The sequence below is a fragment of the Geotrypetes seraphini genome, chromosome 15 (assembly GCF_902459505.1).
Source record: "Geotrypetes seraphini chromosome 15, aGeoSer1.1, whole genome shotgun sequence".
Lineage (NCBI taxonomy): Eukaryota > Metazoa > Chordata > Amphibia > Gymnophiona > Dermophiidae > Geotrypetes > Geotrypetes seraphini.
Window position 1 is genome coordinate 65,439,337 of NC_047098.1, and position 18,262 is coordinate 65,457,598.

Consider the following 18,262-nt stretch of genomic DNA (forward strand, 5'->3'; position numbering starts at 1 on the left):
AAATATCTTAATAAAATAGAATTGAAATGATTCAGTTAAAAGCGTCCTTAAAAAGCCAGCTTTTTAGAAGACTTTTAAACTTACTAAGTAATTTTTCTTCTCTTACATTGATCGGGAGCGAGTTCCAAATCTGAGGGGCTGTAACAGAAAAAATTGTATCCCTCCTTGAATAAATGAATTTTAGCAAAGATTTTTCTTCGGATCTTAAGACTAGAGAAGAGGAAAGGGAATGAAAAGCTGTAGGTAGGTGAATTAAAAAGAGGGAAATTAAAGACTGGCTAGTAAGAATGAATTAAATTTGGACTGAGAGGCAGAGAAATAAACTGAAGAAAACTGAAAGAAAGAGGAGAGAGAAATGACAAATTAATTTGCATTCAAAAACAAGCACATTCTATTTTATCCAACTACTGTAGATTCACCGTTGTTACAATTACCCATAAATAGCTTAAAGAACTTTAAATAAATAATGCTGAAATTTAATTTTTTGCAGGTTTTGCAATTTTACAGTTCCAATTATAATGTGCTGAGAAAAACATGTTTAGTTCCTAGTAATTATTAGTTTAGAGCAGTGTCTCTCAAACTTTTTTTTAGCTCCGTCTCCCTCCCCACAACTCTGTGAGATGTGCAGTAGATTGGAATTAGCTGACGTAAACATCTTACTTCCTGGTTGTGCAAAGACTGTAAAACTGCTTTCACTTTTGAGGAAAAAAGAAGAAGAGACAGTTGGGATCCAGAAGGTACGTTTTTCTTCTGATTCATGCATTCCTCTTATTGCAGGTTACTTGCTAGGCTCCTGGATGCCCTGCATGAGAGTCTGAACTGGCCCTTGGCAGAGGAAAGTCTAACCTTTCATGGAATGAATGATAACTGGAGAACAGAAGGCACAAAAAGGATGTGAAATGGCAGCCATTTTGTACAAAAGGAGTGCATTCTTCCCAAAGTTACAGAAATAAAATATCAATATATATATATATTAAAAAAAAGCAAAACAAATAAAAGATCATGCCTTAATGATGATCCATGTTGATAACTGCCACTTGCAAAGGAGACGAGGAGACCCAAAAGGCTTAATCTTTCCTCCAATGTTATTCCTGGCAGAATTCTGCACAATAAAAATTCAAGATTCTGCGCACAAAATTTGCAAATTCTGCAAGCTTATTGGACAACATTTAAACAATATTTTTGCTAATTATTATCCAGAATTTTAGTACAATTCAGTATTTTCATTAAATTATACTAGAGAAAACAAAGAACCTTCAATTTTTTCCTTGCTTAGTGACTTTCTTCTAGCACAATGTATCGCAAACTGTATGCCTCCTGAGATTTCAAGTGTGCTGCGACACACTGGCAAGGAGGAGAGTCGTCCATGCCAGCTGCCTACAGGACGTGAGAGGCATATCCTGTAGGAAGTCAGCCTTTGTGGATGACTCTCCTGGCCGGCGTAGCAGCAGGTCAGTTTGTCTCCAGAATACTCGCTGCTGCGGGTCTGGCTCCTGGCGAAACAAAGAGTTAAGAAACAGCAGCAAATACTGAAGATTTTAAAGTATAACCTTTTGTCAGTGTCTCCTATTGAAACCCCACAAGTGTGTCAGTTTCGCAGATGTCATAATTTTAAAAAGCACTAGTGAAGAGGAGAGTGTAGTGTAATGGTTAGAACTACAGCCTCAGTACCCTGAGGTTGTGGGTTCAAATCCTGTGCTGCTCCCTGTGACCCTGGGCAAGTCATTTATTCTCCCTTTAACAAAACCATAGCATGGTTTTTAGCGCCGGCTGTGGCGGTAATAGCTCAAATGCTCATAAAATTCCAGCCCAGCCTTCAGGGGTGGCGGTAATCACTGAGGGACTCACCCCAAAATAGCCAAGATCCCTGCAAACAGCCACAGAATGGGTAAAAAGGCAGCCGAGGAGGGCATTGAGGTCAGAAGGGACTATGAGACTGACCTCTAGGAAGGAAAATGCTATTCAGTATATTAAATTTAGAACAGCAATGATGTCCGTGGCGGGAGTGAAACTGTGGAACCACCTCCCTGGCATCCTGAGGACCTGTTCTGACCGGTTAAAGTTCAGGAAAATGTTAAAAACCAAATTATATGTTGAGGCCTTTTTCTGAACCAGGGTCACAGTTCAGTACATTTTTTTTAATGTATATTTTATTGAATTCTAATAATATACTGTAAGCACCAAAACTATTCCAGACATAAATTCAACATAACTTCCTTGATCTTCCCTCCCTCCACTGCGATCAGAGGTACTGTATTGCCATATGTACAGTTCAGCAAATTTTAAAGAAGACCAGGTGGCAGAACCATGGATCTATTCTTTAACGTTAATACTGACCTAGCAGACAAAGTGTTGCACAGTGGCCTGAGGAAAAGTAATTCTTCTCTTTGCTTTCTTTGCCTAGAGCTCCTGAGGAAGCCAATGAACGAGAATGGCAGGTATGACTTCTATCAGTAGGTGTCTGTATACGAGAATTTGGGCGAGGGAAATATGAGCTACCAAACAGTGAGATCAATAGAAGAAAATATTGACCCTGAAGGATAAGGCCTTGTTGATCAAATATTGTGCAGATGTGACAATCTAGATTTGTGTAAAATACTGAGAAAAGAAGGGCTTTCCATGGTTTAAGGTTTAGGGCCCTTTTAATAAAGGGTGTTAAGCCCTAAGGCACTTTTAGCAAGAGAAAAAAAAAAGGCTTATCGTAAAACACGCTAAAGCATTTCACGGTAATTTGCCAGCTTACTTGCACTAATCGTGCTACAGGTTTTTAAAAATATTTTGAGGCGGGGAGCATGTCATGGGCAGGCAAAAGGCATTGTAGTTACCCCTATACTTCCACAGTGTGATTTATTTTGGTCTTGAGACACATCGTAATCAGTAGGTTTATTTGGGGAAAAATTTGGTAGCCAGCAAGATTTCTTAGTAACATTGCCCTCACCCAGTTAAATCTCCCCCTGTGTCACTGTTTTCCCCCTCTCCCTCCCCCTGTCTTCTCTCCCCAGGCCCTGATGTGCATTTGCATTTTTTTTTTCATTCCTACACACACATTTGCATTTTTTTTTTTTTTCGGCCCATACACTGCTGCCCTCTCTTCTCACCGTGCCCTTCTACATCCAGGTACCTCCTGCAATAGCTGGCAAACTGAGTTGGAAGTGAGGTGTTTTCCAGCTGGTTGGTTGCTTGGTTCTAAGCCAGGCTATAACACTCTGAAAGGAAATGGAAGGGACAGCCTTTGGCAGATCAGGTTTGACTTGGGTCTTGAAGTATATTTCTGGTGAGTCAGGATGGGTTTGGAGTGAAGGAGGCAGTTATCAGCGGTATGTAATGGGAGAGGCAGGAAAAGAGGCAAGCAGCCTTCCCCATAGCTCCTTGGGTGTCTGCTATCTAGGGCTGAAGTTAAACATAGGGCGGATATTTGGGAGGGAACACCAAAGCCCACCAGCAGGCTGTATCTCCTTCAGCTCTGAGCAGGCTTCAAACCTCTTGTTGCATGGGGCTCCCTGCTTTTACCCCTTAACGCTGGCCCTGCTCTGGAACGTGTTGCTAGAGGTTGTGGTAAAAGCAGATAGTATAGCTGGGTTTAAGAAAGGTTTGGGCAAATTCCTGGAGGAAAAGTCCATAGTCTGTTATTGAGAAAGACTTGGGGGAAGCCACTGCTTGCCCTGGATCGGTAGCATGGAACGTTGCTACTCCTTGGGTTTTGGCCCGGTACTAGTGACCTGGATTGGTCACCTTGAGAACAGGCTACTGGGCTTGACGGACCTTTGGTCTGACCCAGTAAGGCTATTCTTATATTGTGCTGTTCTGGAGAATGAAGAGAAGCAAAGTGTAGCAAAATCAAGAGGAAGAGTTCTTTGCAGTAGTAGGAGCTGCCCGCTCTGTTGTCACCTTTGTTGGCAGCTGGACAGTCATATATTTAGAACTCTGGCTGGTAAGGTTCCAAAGAATTCAAATATATGTCCCGCCCCATTATGTGGTAGGGATCTGGCCAGTTGACGTTTTACTCACAGTCATTCACTGTTCTTACATGAGCTTGGGCCCAGGCCAGGACCGGATAACTCTGGTAGGCTAGAGGATTGGCAAATTCCGTTGCTCAATCACCCCACTTGAACTCTTCACTCTCCCTTTCAAATGAAGGACAACTTAGTCCAAGGTGTAAGCAAAAACAACTGGAATGTTTATTAAACTTGGTTGCAGAACAGCCTTTGACTATTTACAGTCTCTATCAATATCAGTAGTCAGTAATGGTTTTCAAAGTTCTTAGAGCAACAGTCCACTTCAAATCATTTTCTTTGTCAGTCTTTATCCTTTTGTGAGAGCTAATGAGAAATATTATCCTCTACGACTCTGTTCTTAGGAACCACCCCAGGTGCCCTCTTGGTGGTTTTGCTTGCAGCAACCAGATCAGGACTTTCTCTCCCACTAGTATCCAGCTTCAGGAACTCGCCTCTAGGTTAGAGCTCAGGTGTGAAATTTAGACAACCATAGCTCTCCTCAGTTCCCTCCCAAACTTCTTCAGGAGTCTCCCTAGTTCTCAGGGTTCTTGCAGGAGAAAGGAACAACCAAAAGCTTTGAATTTCTTACTCACTCCTCTCTTATACTCATCCCCCCCCCTCCCACTGGGCCACAGGGGACCTCCAGCTCCTCCCACAGGTCTTCTCTATCCCTGAGGACTCAACTCTGTGTCAGTGACCCTCTGAAAATCTAGTCTGTCCTTTTGTCAAAGGAGATTTTCAGGAGCTCATATAGGGTTCCCATTTGGCTCCAGAAAAAGGAGGATGGATTGAGACATCTGTGTTTTACTTCCATTGTTTTCAAAGGAAGTAAAACCTAGATGTCTCAATCTGTCCCCCTTTTTCTGGAGCCATATGGTAATCCTAGGGTCACACATACTATGAATCCCCCTCTTCTGCATTTCTGGGTTTGGAATTGGTGAAAGGATCAGGAGATATAGAATGATAGGTGAAACAGTATATTGATAAAATAATTGGGGGATGGGGAGGTGGTGACTTCTGGCTTGGGATGCTTGTTGTGTTGGTATAAGGACAGTCTAAGGAGAAGATACACCTCATCTTCTCTTTTCTCTTCTTATAGCTCAACAGCTGCGGAAGGAAAGGAGCACATTTATTGAAGGTGTGAATATAGCACTTCTCAAAACCTTCATAGATGGACTACTTCAGGAAAGTATTTTAAATGATTGTGAAAAAGAGATGGTGACAGAAGGCCAAAAAACCACTCGAGACAAGGCACGGTGCTTGTTTGACACAGTAGTGAAAAAAGGGGATGAAGCATCTGTCAAATTTATGAAAATCATTAAGAGTGAGGATGAGCAATTGTACTCCAGGATGAACTTAGGATAAAGTAAGTAAGGCCTTGACTCCTGAGAGCCACAGGTACTGATACCGTGTTTCCCCGAAAATAAGCCCTAGCATGATTTTCGAGGTAATAATAATAATAATAACTTTATTCTTATATACCGCCAACAATCTTGCGACTTCTAGGCGGTTTACAATGAGGTGAAACTGTACAGGCAGCAAATTACAGAGTATAACAGTGACCATCTGATATTAACAACATTAATAATAACAACAGTTTATATACTGCCGGACCGGGAAGTTCCGTGCTATTTACAATGAGTTAGAAAAGTTTCATTAATTGATTGGGACATTCATAGTTTAGAGATTAGAGGTTAACAGTTTGCAAGATCAGATATGGGTGGAATTACGAAGGGGGCTATTGTCCTTGTTCGTTACCTATGTAATTCAAGAACAGGTATGTTTTTAGGTGTCTCCTAAATTCGCTATAGTTGTTTGAGTGTGTGATTAGTTTTCCTAGGTCTTTGCCCCATAAGGCTGCTTGGTACGATAAAAGTTGTTGATGATGTCTCTTATATCTGCATCCTCTAGCCGGTGGGGAAACAAATTTCAGGTGTGTGCTTCTCTCATGTCTGTTAGTTGGGAATGAGAAGAGGTCTATTATATATTTAGGGGCTAGACCTGATAATACCTTAAAGCAGAGACATCCTAGCTTTAACTTCGTGCGAGCCTCCATTGGCAGCCAGTGCAGGAGTCGGTAGGAAGGGGTTATGTGATCGGACTTCTTCAACCCGAAGATCAACCTGACTGCTGCATTTTGTATAAGTTGTAGTCTCTGCATTTGTTTCCGAGAGATTGCCAGATGGGTAATGTTGCAATAATCAAGGTGGCTTAGTATTAGGGATTGTACCAGAATTCTGAATGCTGAGGTGTCGAAGTATGCTCTAATGGACCTAAGTTTCCAGAGGGTAAAAAATCCTTTTCTGACTAGGGAGTCTACATGGTCTTTCATAGTTAGACCTTGGTCCAGTATTACCCCTAGAACCTTCATTGTTGGTTGAATAGGGTAATTGGGTTTGTTAATGCGTAGTGATTCTGTCGTGTTATGTGGGTGTGGCGAGGCTATAAAGAATTTAGTTTTTTCTGAATTGAGCTTGAGTTTGAATTCTGTGGTCCATTGTTCCATCAGGTTTAGCGCTTCTGTTGCTGTGGGGGTGATTTCGGAGGGAGACGTAGTAAACGGGATAATGATTGTAAAGTCATCCGCGTAACTGAATACTTTTATACCTCGCTGGGCCAGCTGCATGCCTAGTGATGATATATAGACATTGAAGAGTAGAGGGGATAATGGGGACCCCTGTGGAACGCCTGATGGGTTTCTCCATGTTTTAGAGAGGTTGCAGTTGAAGCGTACCTGATAGGTGCGGGCCGTAAGGAATCCTCTGAACCAGTCAAGTACCTCACCTCCAATGCCGATCGCGTCTAAACATTGTAGTAATTTTTTGTGGTCCACTAAGTCGAAGGCCGAGCTCATGTCAAATTGCATGATTAAGGCGTTATGGCCCTTGGTGAATAGGTTGCGTAAGTGTTCTAGGATCGCTGCTATCACCGTCTCAGTGCTAAACAGAGGTCTGAAGCCGGACTGGGTTTCGTGTAGTAGAGAAAACTGGTCAAGGTAGTCCATCAATTGGGTATGTACTAAACCTTCCATTATTTTTACGAAGAATGGAATGGATGCTACCGGTCTGTAATTGGTTACTGATGTTAGGGAGTGTTTGCGATTTTTTGGAATTGGGGTGATTATAATGTGACCGTTATTCGTTAGGAATTTCCCATTTTTGAACTTATTGGTCATACAGCTCCATAGTGTTAGTTTAAAGTCTAAAGGAGCTGCTTTCATAATGTTGGGGGGACAGGGATCTAGAATGCAGTGTGATTTAGTATATTTATTATAGAGTTTTATGAAGTTATTCCATTCTGGATCTTGAAATGAGTTCCAAAACATATCCACTGGTATTTCATTTCCATGTGTGTTGGCTATTTGATGTGCTTGTGTGTTGTTTGTTGGGCACGTGTTCCTTAGGTTCACAATAGGTAGGTCTTACCCTACCCCAAAAAATAAGCCCTAGTCATAGGCAGCCGTGCTTATATGTACAGCAGTGACTTTCATCTGCTATACCTATAGTTTAGTGGTTTAATTTAAGACCTTCTTTCTTAAATTAAACCACTTAGGTACATAACTGAGGGTGAGGAACATCGTCACTCTGTCCCAACATTATCCAAATAGTAGCAGAGCATCTAGAGCAGGGTGTCAAAGTCCCTCCTCGAGGGCCGCAATCCAGTGGGGTTTTCAGGATTTCCCCAATGAATTTGCATGAGATCTACGTGCATGCACTGCTTTCAATGCATCTTCATTGGGGAAATCCTGAAAACCCCACTGGATTGCGGCCCTCAAGGAGGGACTTTGAGATCCCTGATCTAGAGAGAATTTTACATACAGTGCCAAATTCCAATGTATGTTTAGTGGCTGCCACTAATCCTTTGAACATTGGTCCACATAGACTCTGGGTTAATCTCTTCATGTTTGTGTCTTGGCTGGATTCTCTGGCCATCGGGATCAGTTTGAAAGTATTCACAGCGTTTGGTTAACCATCTTTCTTACTGCAGCACATACAATGTAGATGCTCCAGTCCATGAGCTTGTTCTGCATTAGTTCTGTAATAATGATGACCCTCCAGTCCCCTAAAATAATCAGCCTGTTCTAGAATCAGATGTGAAGCATGACTTTGAGTCTCTTTCCTCACAGTCTTTCTCTTAATGTCTCCTCCAGGCTGTCCTTTGAGATGCTCCTGAAGAAGATGCAGCTTCAGAAGGTGGCATGGGTGAGGCCATCCCAATGCCCAGCCCCTTGGGAAGGTGGGATATTTCCTCCAGGGCTGGGGTCCGCATTACATCATTGTTGTGGAATGTATGCACCATGTAACACTTATGTATATAGTGGTATATCAAATTCAATAAAGTCAATCTAACACTATGCATCAAATTTTAACTTTTTTTCTGGGGCAAGAAGAAAATGAGGTTTACTTTCTAGAATTTGACCTCCTGTGTGTGAAAATAGCCTCAGTTTTCTCCTGTCACGTATAGTTTTTGAGCAAATCGCAAATATTTATAGCATGAGAAGTCATAATGTAATGTATTGCGTCGATTTAACTAAGAAGCAAAACCCTGATACATAATTGACGATTTAATCCCAACTGTGCGGATGCAGCTTGAAAATTAATAGGCCTACAGAGAACTGCATATTCCAGCTCCGCCTCCCCTCACCCATAATAATTTAATTATGTGAGCACATATTACATCATCATTAAAATTAATACTTTAGCTTAAAAATCTAATTTGAAGCAAACTGTTTTAATATTTCAGAGACTATTATAACATTTACTCCAAGCATTAGAGAATATAGTGAAAATGTTAAGTTTTTGCATTATAATGCTCTTTTGCCAACAATCAGAGGCTTATACCGAAAAATTAAGGTCAATTTTGAATTCAGCGACACCCACTACAATTCATGCCCCAAAACCTCTGTTGCACAGTGTTTATTTTAGCAATAAGCAAGTTGGGTTGTAGCAGTGAGAAGATGGCTCTTTTCTTGAAAATACTTTGTGGAATTAAGAGATTATTTCAGAGCTGCCAAGTTTTGCAGTTTCTGGAAGGAGATGTTAAGTCAGTCCAAGGTTTTTCACAATAATGCTTTGTGATTTTTGTACTAGGGACCAATACTGTTAGACTCCTTCTAAGATCTCAAAAAGCCAGAGGGAGCTTTCTTTCACTCCCCCCCACCCCCACATTGGGAATCCCTGCTCTATCCTCCCATCTTTTAGTCCCTATTCCCTCACTCCCTCCTCAGCCCCAGACGGCTAATTCAATTCTCTTGGCGGCATCAGTAACTATGTTCTTGCAAGCAACCTGCACAGCTCAATGAGCAGCTGCTTGAACACAGAAACAGAGAAAATGATGGCAGATAAACAGCCTATGTATCCTGCCCCTGGGATATTCTGGCTCTACAGAGCCCTGTGTGGTTCAAGCAGCTGTTGGCATGCTGCTTCCCAATAATAAAAAAGCTAGATGCATGAAAACCGGTCCTTGTGCAAAAGGAGATAAAGTCAAGAAAGCATTCCTAGGATATATCAGTAATAAGCAGAGAAAGAAGATCCATAAGAATTTACAAATGCAGAGACCAAGAAAATGTGGCAGATGGAGAAATTGTTCCAGTTCTACTGGATATCATAGTTGATTGAAAAGAACTTCTAAACATACCTTACTATGTTACCTGTCCGAGGTGTACCCAATGAATTCCAGAAGAAAGCTCTCTTTAGCAAATTATAAGAAAGAAAAGAAACACTAGTAGGAAGGTTGATAAAGTAAGATGTGACTGTGGCTTATCAGGAAGCATAGAGAATGACACAGGGACAAATTTGTCCCTGTCCCGTCCCTGAAAGCTCTGCCTTAACCGTACCAGCCTCGAACATTTATGATTTGAAAGTGTTCGAGGCTGGTGCAGATGAAGACAGAGCTTGCAGGTATGGGACAAATCTGGTAACCCTAAATATGAAACAGTAATGCAGATATGGAAGCAAAAACACTACAATGCAACCACAAGAAATCAGATTCTGCATATACAGCACACAAGAGAAATACAATTGACAATTGTTGACAATACAATGAAACCTTCCTCCCAATGTGCGGCAGCGGCCAATAAAGCAAACAGGATGCTAGGAATTATTTAAAAAGGGATGGTTGACAAGACTAAAAATATTATAATGCCTCTGTATTGCTCCATGATGTGACCTCACCTGGAGAAATGCATTCAATTCTGGTCTCCTTATCTCAAGAAAGATATACTGCGCTAGAAAAGGTTCAAAGAAGAGCGACGAAGATGATAAAGGGGATTGAACTCCTCTTGTATGAGGAAACACTAAAAAGGTTAGGGCTCTTCAACTTGGAAAAGAGATGGCTGAAGGGAGATAGGATTGAAGTCTACAAATCCTGAGTAGAGTAGAATGGGTACAAGTGGATCAATTTTTCACTCCGTCAAAAATTACAAAGACTAGGGGACACTCGAAGTTACAGGGAAACACTTTTAAAATCAATAGGAGGAAATATTTTTTCACTCAGAGAATAGTTAAGATCTGAAACACATTGCCAGAAGTTGTGGAAAGAGTAGAAAATAAATAGCTGGTTTTAAGAAAGGTTTGGACAAGTTCCTGGAGGAAAAGTCCATAGTCTGTTATCGAGAAAGACACGGGGGAAGCCACTGCTTGCCCTGTATTGGTCGCATGAAATATTACTACTCCTTGGGTTTTGGCCAGGTACTAGGGACCTGGATTGGCCACTGTGAGATCGGGCTACTGGGCTTGATGGACCATTGGTCTGACCCAGGAAGGCTATTCTTATGGTCTTATGTATTTTGACCTCTACATATTTCATGACTATCTCAATGGGACTGGATGAAGCAGCTGGAATTAGCAACTAAGAATCTTTTTCTTTCTCTTTATGGAGCTTATTAATTTCCTTTTCTCCTCTGTTATTGATGCTTTTATTTCCTTTTTTTTCTTGTTATTTGTTTAGTTTGTTTGCTTAATAATTAATGATTGGACACTGCTTAGATTTCATGAGCGAATATACCAAGTACTAAATAAACTTGAAACTTGAACTATCAATATTTTCCTGTCATGTTTAGATAAAGAATATATACTGTATGTAGAATATCTCGATGTATTAATTGTTGTTCTTTTGTAGATTAAAAGAAGAAGATTAAGATGTATGTGCCTGATATTCTAAAAGATTTAACTGGGCAAAAGTAGCTCCTGCCCTGTTAAACCCCACTGAGCCAGTGGTCCACCAGTATTCAGCTGCAGAGTCAGGGTAGGCCCAGTAGCTAACCAGGCAAGATTGATATTCAGCCTACTATCCAGTTAACTAGTTGGCTAGCAGGCTCAATATTGGATTAAATATTTGGCTGATTCTAGATCCCTCCATATGATCTTACTTTCCTTTCCTGTCCTCCATACACAAGCATTCCCCCCATCCTAGACCTCCATCCCTTGTAGGCCCCCTCAGGTCTACTGTAGAGTCCCTGTTGCTCTAGTGGGTAGTTTGGCAAAAGCAATCCCACTTATTCCTGCCAAAGCCAGCTCTGGGTTCAAAATGGCTGCTGCAACCTCTAGTGGCAGTATCATGTTACTACCTAGAATTGTCCACTACATTTCCCCAACAGCATTGTTCTGCCTATCATGGCCTAAGAGATCAGAGCAGCCATTTTGAATCTGGAGCTACTGTGGGCAGGAGCAAGTGGGGATCATTTCTGTACTTTGTACTTTAGAACACCAAGGACTTTAACGGTAAGGCAGGGGCCTATAGTGGTTGGGGTAGTGGAAGGTCCATGTTGGGAGGGCCAGTGCTTATGGGGAGAGGAAAGAGGGATGGAGTGGGCCAATAGGACTCTTCAGACTACCACCCAGAAGTTATCTGGGCATTGGCTGATATATAGTACTAATGCCCAGAAAGCTAACCAGGCAAAATGAGGGCTGCTTTTCATGCAGCCTTATCTGCAGAGTTAGACAAGTTACTATGTAAAAATGATATATTTAAGTTACTAGTTAGAGCAAGGAAAACGTAATATATTACATTTAGTTACTTGTTTAATGAAAGTAATATGTTACTTTTAGGTACTTTTTCATTCTTGGATATAAACAGTTGTTTCGACATTACATAACATTAATTCTAACAATTGGAAATTCATCCATTATCAAAGAAAACATCTAAATAGAAAATGTTCAAGCCCTCAAATGTTTGGATCCAGCACAAATAGAGAGATATTTATATCAAATAAGGAAAAAAGAAACAATGAAAACAGCTAACATATCAGCAGTGCAGATATCAAGCATCCATATTTAGCAGTTCTTAGTATGGCAGCACCAAGCAGAGCCTTCTTCTAGTGTTAATGCCAGCAAAGAAATGGTTGATCAAAGGTTTGAAATGTCAGTTAGAAATAGGTTCAATGGCCCGAAGCGGCAGTAAAAGTCTTACAGAGGATCCAAGATGGCCGCTGCATGTCTGCTGCAGTGAGGACGCCGTCGAAAGTTTCCTCTAACTATGCCGAAAAGACGGGGAAGGAACGTTGGAGGAGCCTCCCGGCGACCCTTAACTCCAGCGGTTACCATTGATGATTTTCTCCGACGCCTACAACGGGAGCAAGAAGAGTAGGGTGCCAGCTCACTAGGGACGCCGCCGGAGAGTAGCGCGGTGGTGAGATCCCCTGGGCTCGATGTCACTCTCAGCCCCGACATCAGGACGCCTCCCCTTCAACCGACGCCGCAAGCAGCTAGCTCTCCACGGGACCAGAATGCACCCGAGGAGGTAGCTTCTTCTTCGTTCCCAGAGGCTAGCATGGAGGGCTCGCCGAACACAACAACGCAGAGTGACATGCTCTCTCTGCAAGGACTTGCGACCGGGACAACAGAGGCTGGGGGAATACAAGACGCCACTGAGGTAAAGCTAACTTCAGAACATTTAGATACTACACCATTACAACTTTTTTCACCTACAAAACCCCCTAAAGTTACACTTGATGCATTATGGGACTTGGTAGTGAATTTGGGGAATTCTTTAAATCCTCAAATAAAAAGTTTGGACAAAGAATTAAAAGAACAGAAAGAAGAAATAAATGTCTTAAAGCAGGATATTTCTCAATTAAAAACAGAGTCACAAAATACAAGTAAGGAGCTAATGTCTTTGAAACAAAATCAAGATTTGCTGGTTAAAGATAATATAATACTCAGGAGGAAGTTGGAAGCTCAGGAGAATAATGGTCGAATTAACAATTTGAGATTTGTAAATTTTCCAAAGATCTTGTCAACTTCTCCTAGAGAAAAGGTATTTTATGGAAATATTGGAAATTCCTGAAAGCTCCTTACCTCCTCTTACAAGAGTGTATTACCTTCCTGCCAAGCCCCAATCCAAAGAAGAAGGAAAAATTGAGGAACCCCGGGAGAGATCATTGGACATTTCCGCAATACTGGAACAATCGGATAGAGAATTGGCTGTTCCAGCCACTCTCTTGTTGTCTGTCGCTTTGGCTCCAGACAAGGATTGGATATTAAAACTTTTCTTTAAAAATAGGTCCAAAGACTTCCTGGGACATCATATTCAGATTTTCCCCGATGTCTCTAGAGAGACTCAAAAAAGAAGGAAAGAATTTCTACTTCTAAAACCTGGAGTGACTCAAATAGGGGGTATTTTCTTTCTGAGATATCCATGTAAATGTGTGGTTAGATATTTATCATTGAAGTATATTTTTACAGAACCGTCTCAACTGATTAGTTTTCTCTCAGCGAAACGTCTTGAAAAAGGAATAACAGCGCCCATGGAAGGTTAGCTCCCCGCACTGTAGTAAGACATGGATTTTCTTTTAATTAATTTGATTTATATTTGTCCTACTCTTTAAATCTTGGATCCAATATATGGAGGACTAGTGTGTGATCAGCTAGATCATTATTACTTTATTTATCTATTTTTATTTTCAAACTGAATTATGATTGTGGTATATCTTAATTTTGGAAATTTAGTTCAGTATGTTGTTTGATCTCACTTTACTGTACAAGATGTATATGCTTGGTAATATTGTAAAATTCTATAAATAAATAATAATTAAAAAAAAAAAAGAAATAGGTTCAATGACAGTTTTCTCACATCAAGGCACTGTTTTTGAAGTATAACACCTGCTAATGCATTAACTAAATAGTTCTCATTACAATGAAGGATCAATTGCATTTCAACATGTTTGTCCGTCATTCTGCATCTTCTTCAAGTCCATAATTTGTCCACCCATGCTGAAAAGCATTTGAAGGCAAATCCATTATACTTCAAAAATCAGAGCCTTGATGTGAGAAAATTGTGATACATTATTACTTCACGAGATTTGTCATTTAGAAATAGGTCTAATTCACAGCAACATCACTTCTGTCACTGCCATCAACATTCTTCATTACCACAATCACTACTGCATAACATTGCTTATGGCTGCCAAAATGCCAATATTCTGCAGCATTAAGTTGGACAGTGCCTCTGAATATTGGCTCTGACCAGCCCCCCAAAAGTGGCCGGTCAGGGACAAACAGGGGGCAGTGCTGGGGAGGAGCCAGGACTGGGGTCTGCATAAGATAAGTGGGTGAATATAAGACAGCTGACAAGCAGGCCCCAGTTGAATATTGGCTTGACATATGTATTTTTTTTTTTTTTTAATGCACACCCACTCGCCCCTGGAGCCCCCAATTCCCCTCCTAACCCTCCATGTAATGCACAGCATGGAAATGCATTGTTTCACATGCAGACTTTACCGGCAGGGTCTGAGCTTTCGTAATCTTACTTTCCTGTCAGTGCCTGAACGCTGATTCTTAGTTGCTAATTCCAGGTCTGCTGCTTCATCCAGTCCCATTGAGATAGTCATGAAATATGTAGAGGTCAAAATACATAAGACCATAAGAATAGCCTTCCTGGGTCAGACCAATGGTCCATCAAGCCCAGTAGCGCATTCTCACGGTGGCCAATCAAGGTCCCTAGTACCTGGCCAAAACCCAAGGAGTAGTAATATTTCATGCGACCAATACAGGGCAAGCAGTGGCTTCCCCCATGTCTTAAGAACAGACTATGGACTTTGTCCTCCAGGAACTTCTCCAAATCTTTCTTAATAGCAGCTATGCTATAAACTCTTACCACAACCTCTGGCAAGATGTTCCAGAGCTTAACTATTCTCTGAGTGAAAAAATATTTACTTTTAAAGTATTTCCCTGCCCATTCAGGGCAGGACTCCACATGCAAATGCAGTATTTAAGTAGCTATGGAAGAGCATGGTGGCCATATTTATAATCTCAAAGCCATATTTACTAACTAGCTGTAATGTGTTAACACACATTAATGGAAGTTGTGTGGTTAGTTTGTACATAAGCTCCACAGATTACATTAATGTGTGCTAATATGAATTAACACATATCAGTAAATGAGGTGACCTAAGGTCAGATGCATCAGTACAAGAGCAGCATTTGACCTCGGATTTTCTTGTTTCTCAGGTGAGACGAGTCAGCTACAGATAGGAAGAAGAAGGAACAGCTGGAAGAGGAAGACATAGAAGTGGATGAGAATGGACATGGAAGGGACAAATACGGAAGGGTGAAGGGCAGGATAGGGAGAGATGGAGGAATTAAAGGGTATGAGGCAGATTGTTGAGAGATGTGATGCTGAAGAGCTTGGAGAAATGTGCTAATGATGGAGGGATACAGGTTGCAAAGGGGAAAAAGACAGAGAAAGCGTGACCAGTAGAAGAAAGAAGGTGTTGATGCCCCTTGTACAGATTGATGGTGAGGCCCCATTTGGAGTATTGTGTTCCATTTTGGAGACCGTATCTGGCGAAGGATATTAAAAGGCTTGAAGTGGTCCAGAGGAAGGCGACGAAAATGGTAGGAGGAAAGAAGGGACAGGGGAGATATGATTCAGACGTTCAAATACTTGAAAGGTATTAACGTAGAACAAAATCTATTCCAGAGAAAGGAAAATGGTAAAATAAGAGGGCATAATTTGAGGTTGAGGGGTGGTAGATTCAAGAGTAATGTTAGGAAATTCTTCTTTACGGAGAGAGTGGTGGATGCGTGGAATGTGCTCCCGAGGGAGGTGGTGGAGAAGAAAACAGTGACAGAGTTCAAACAAGCGTGAGATGAACACAGAGGATCTCTAATCAGAAAATAATGGGTATACAACTGAAGGAACTAAGGCCAGTACTGGGCAGGTTTGCATGGTCTGTGTCCCGTATATGGACATTCAGTTGAGGATGGGCTGGGGAGGGTTTCGATGGTTAAGATGGGCTGGCGTGAGCTTTGATGGAGCCTCCAGTAGATGGAACCTAAGCACACTATTGGGCAGGACTCAGGGTTTCTGGCCCAGAAATATTTAAGAAAAAGGGCCATTTAAAGTAAATTAATTTATGGAGTATGTATGGTTGGATGGACCACTTGGGTCTTTATCTGCCATCATTTTACTATGTTATTATGTAAATAGGAAAGAGTGCTGCCAGAAGAGAGATGTAGAGAGCTGGCAAAAGACTGAGGAAGAAGAAGAGACTAATATAAAGAAATACAAAAGAAAAAGCAGGGCAAGCAAAAGAAAGACTTGTGGAAGATTGCAAAGAAGAGGAAAAGCAAAAAGTTATTTTCAGTTTATTTAAACATGTAGTTTTTCAACTTTCACCGTATTCATAAATGACTTTTTTGGGAGATAGGTTCACAGATTTAATTAATTGAACTCAAATGTTCAGTGATCTTTGTAGAGTCACCCCACCAAAATGAAATTTGCCTGCCTACTTTAATATCTCACCAGCTGCCACAAGAATCACTTTCTGATCAAAGTTCATCTGGGAGCCTGAAAACAAATCGAATGGCCCAGGACAAGCAATGCATTCTAATGAGGACAGTGACAGAGGGAGGCAAGGTGGGTGTTCTCAGGACAGCCAATCACACATTTCCTCTGGGAACTTATACTCGGCCATCTGCAAACAGCCCATTTTAACAATTCTCGCTCTCAGCTGAACTGCTAAGAGCCCCGATCTCCTTGACTTCCCCAGGAGCCTCCATCATGGTAAGTAGAAGAACAGGAATATCCAAATGATAGGATACTTCTCTGTCTTGGCTTGCCACATGAAGGCTGGATTTTTCTTTCCTGCCTTGTAGCACTATAAAGCCTTTTCATGTGCCTTCTGAAAACTCTCAGCTTAAGAAGATGGTGTGAGGATGAGTGAAGAGGCAAGGAATATTTGAGAAGGAGAATTCTGCTTATGTCAGTGAAAAGAGAAGGAATATGACCTATGTAGGAATTTAGGGGTGTCTGAGAACGGAGAAGTATTGGATTGCATATTGTTCTATCATAATCAGAAGCTTTGTTCTATCATATTCAAGTGGAAGGCCCAATCTACAGTATATTTCTAATCAGAGTAAATTAACTGGTTCGTTTTTATTTTCATGAACCTGGTACGCTTTAGCAATGCTTTGTAAGAGCAAATTTTAGAACCCAGGGAAGTGAACACAATTTTTACTCTAGGCCAGGGGTTCTCAACCCAGGCAGCTTTTCAGGATATGCGTAGACCATGAAATAAATCTGCGAGGAGTGGCCTAGTGGTTAGAGCTGCAACCTCAGCACCCTAAGGTTGTGAGTTCAATCCCAGCCTGCTTCTTGTGACTCTGGGCAAGGCACTGAAATCCCCTCCATTGCCCCAGGTACCAGTTAGATTGTGAGCCTGCAGGGACAGATCAGGGCAAATACTTAAGAGTACCTGATTACTATTCAATTGTAAACTTCTTTGGGTGAATCTGGCAGTAAATAAATACTCAAAATAAGGGGTGAAATTGTCCTAAAAAGAATGGTGAACATGAACTGTTGTAAAAAGTCCTTTAAGTCATCCAATGGTTCAAAACTTTATTCATCCAGTATCTCAATGACTCGACGTGTACATGTTTCGGCCCAACTGGCCTGCCTCAGGAGTCTACAGAGTTTTTCAATGAATGCCAGATGATATGCTACGCTGCTGAATGTGGCTTCTAGTATGCATATTAATTGTGGAGATTCTGAAACTCTGACTGCCTAGGTGACTCCCAAGGACAGGGTTGAGAACCCTGCTCTGATGACTCCAGAGAGCCTTCCTTCTGCTCTGTGCACTTTACAAATTTGTTTATCTCTACTCCTGGTTTTTCACTTCTTTCCTTGGTGCTTTAATCTCCTCCCATGGCTTTCAGTATTATCTCTATATCGACGACTCACAGATCTATCTCTCTACACCTGAAATTTCGACAGACAGTCCCGGGTTTCAACCTGCTTGTCTGACATCACTACCTGGATGTCTCAGC

The 18,262-nt window shown here is 41.4% G+C and overlaps 1 protein-coding gene across 6 annotated transcripts in view; it reads left to right on the top strand.

The window, feature by feature from the left end:
• Positions 1-651: 651 nt before the first annotated feature.
• LOC117348867 (4-hydroxyphenylpyruvate dioxygenase-like) overlaps positions 652-18,262 on the top strand; it is a 55,407-nt gene continuing 37,796 nt past the window's right edge. The window contains exons 1-4 of one of the 6 annotated variants that reach the window (XM_033921443.1): positions 652-737; positions 2,405-2,438; positions 5,095-5,361; positions 8,146-8,231. Coding sequence is in view for 2 of the 6 variants with exons in the window: in XM_033921440.1 (XP_033777331.1) it covers positions 16,800-16,853 (54 nt within the window). In the remaining 4 variants the exon portion in view is untranslated. Of the gene's footprint in view, positions 738-2,404; positions 2,439-5,094; positions 5,362-8,145; positions 8,232-16,784; positions 16,854-16,875; positions 17,001-18,262 lie in introns of those variants that run through there. The other 5 variants (XM_033921445.1, XM_033921444.1, XM_033921446.1 and 2 more) reach the window with 5 other exon arrangements.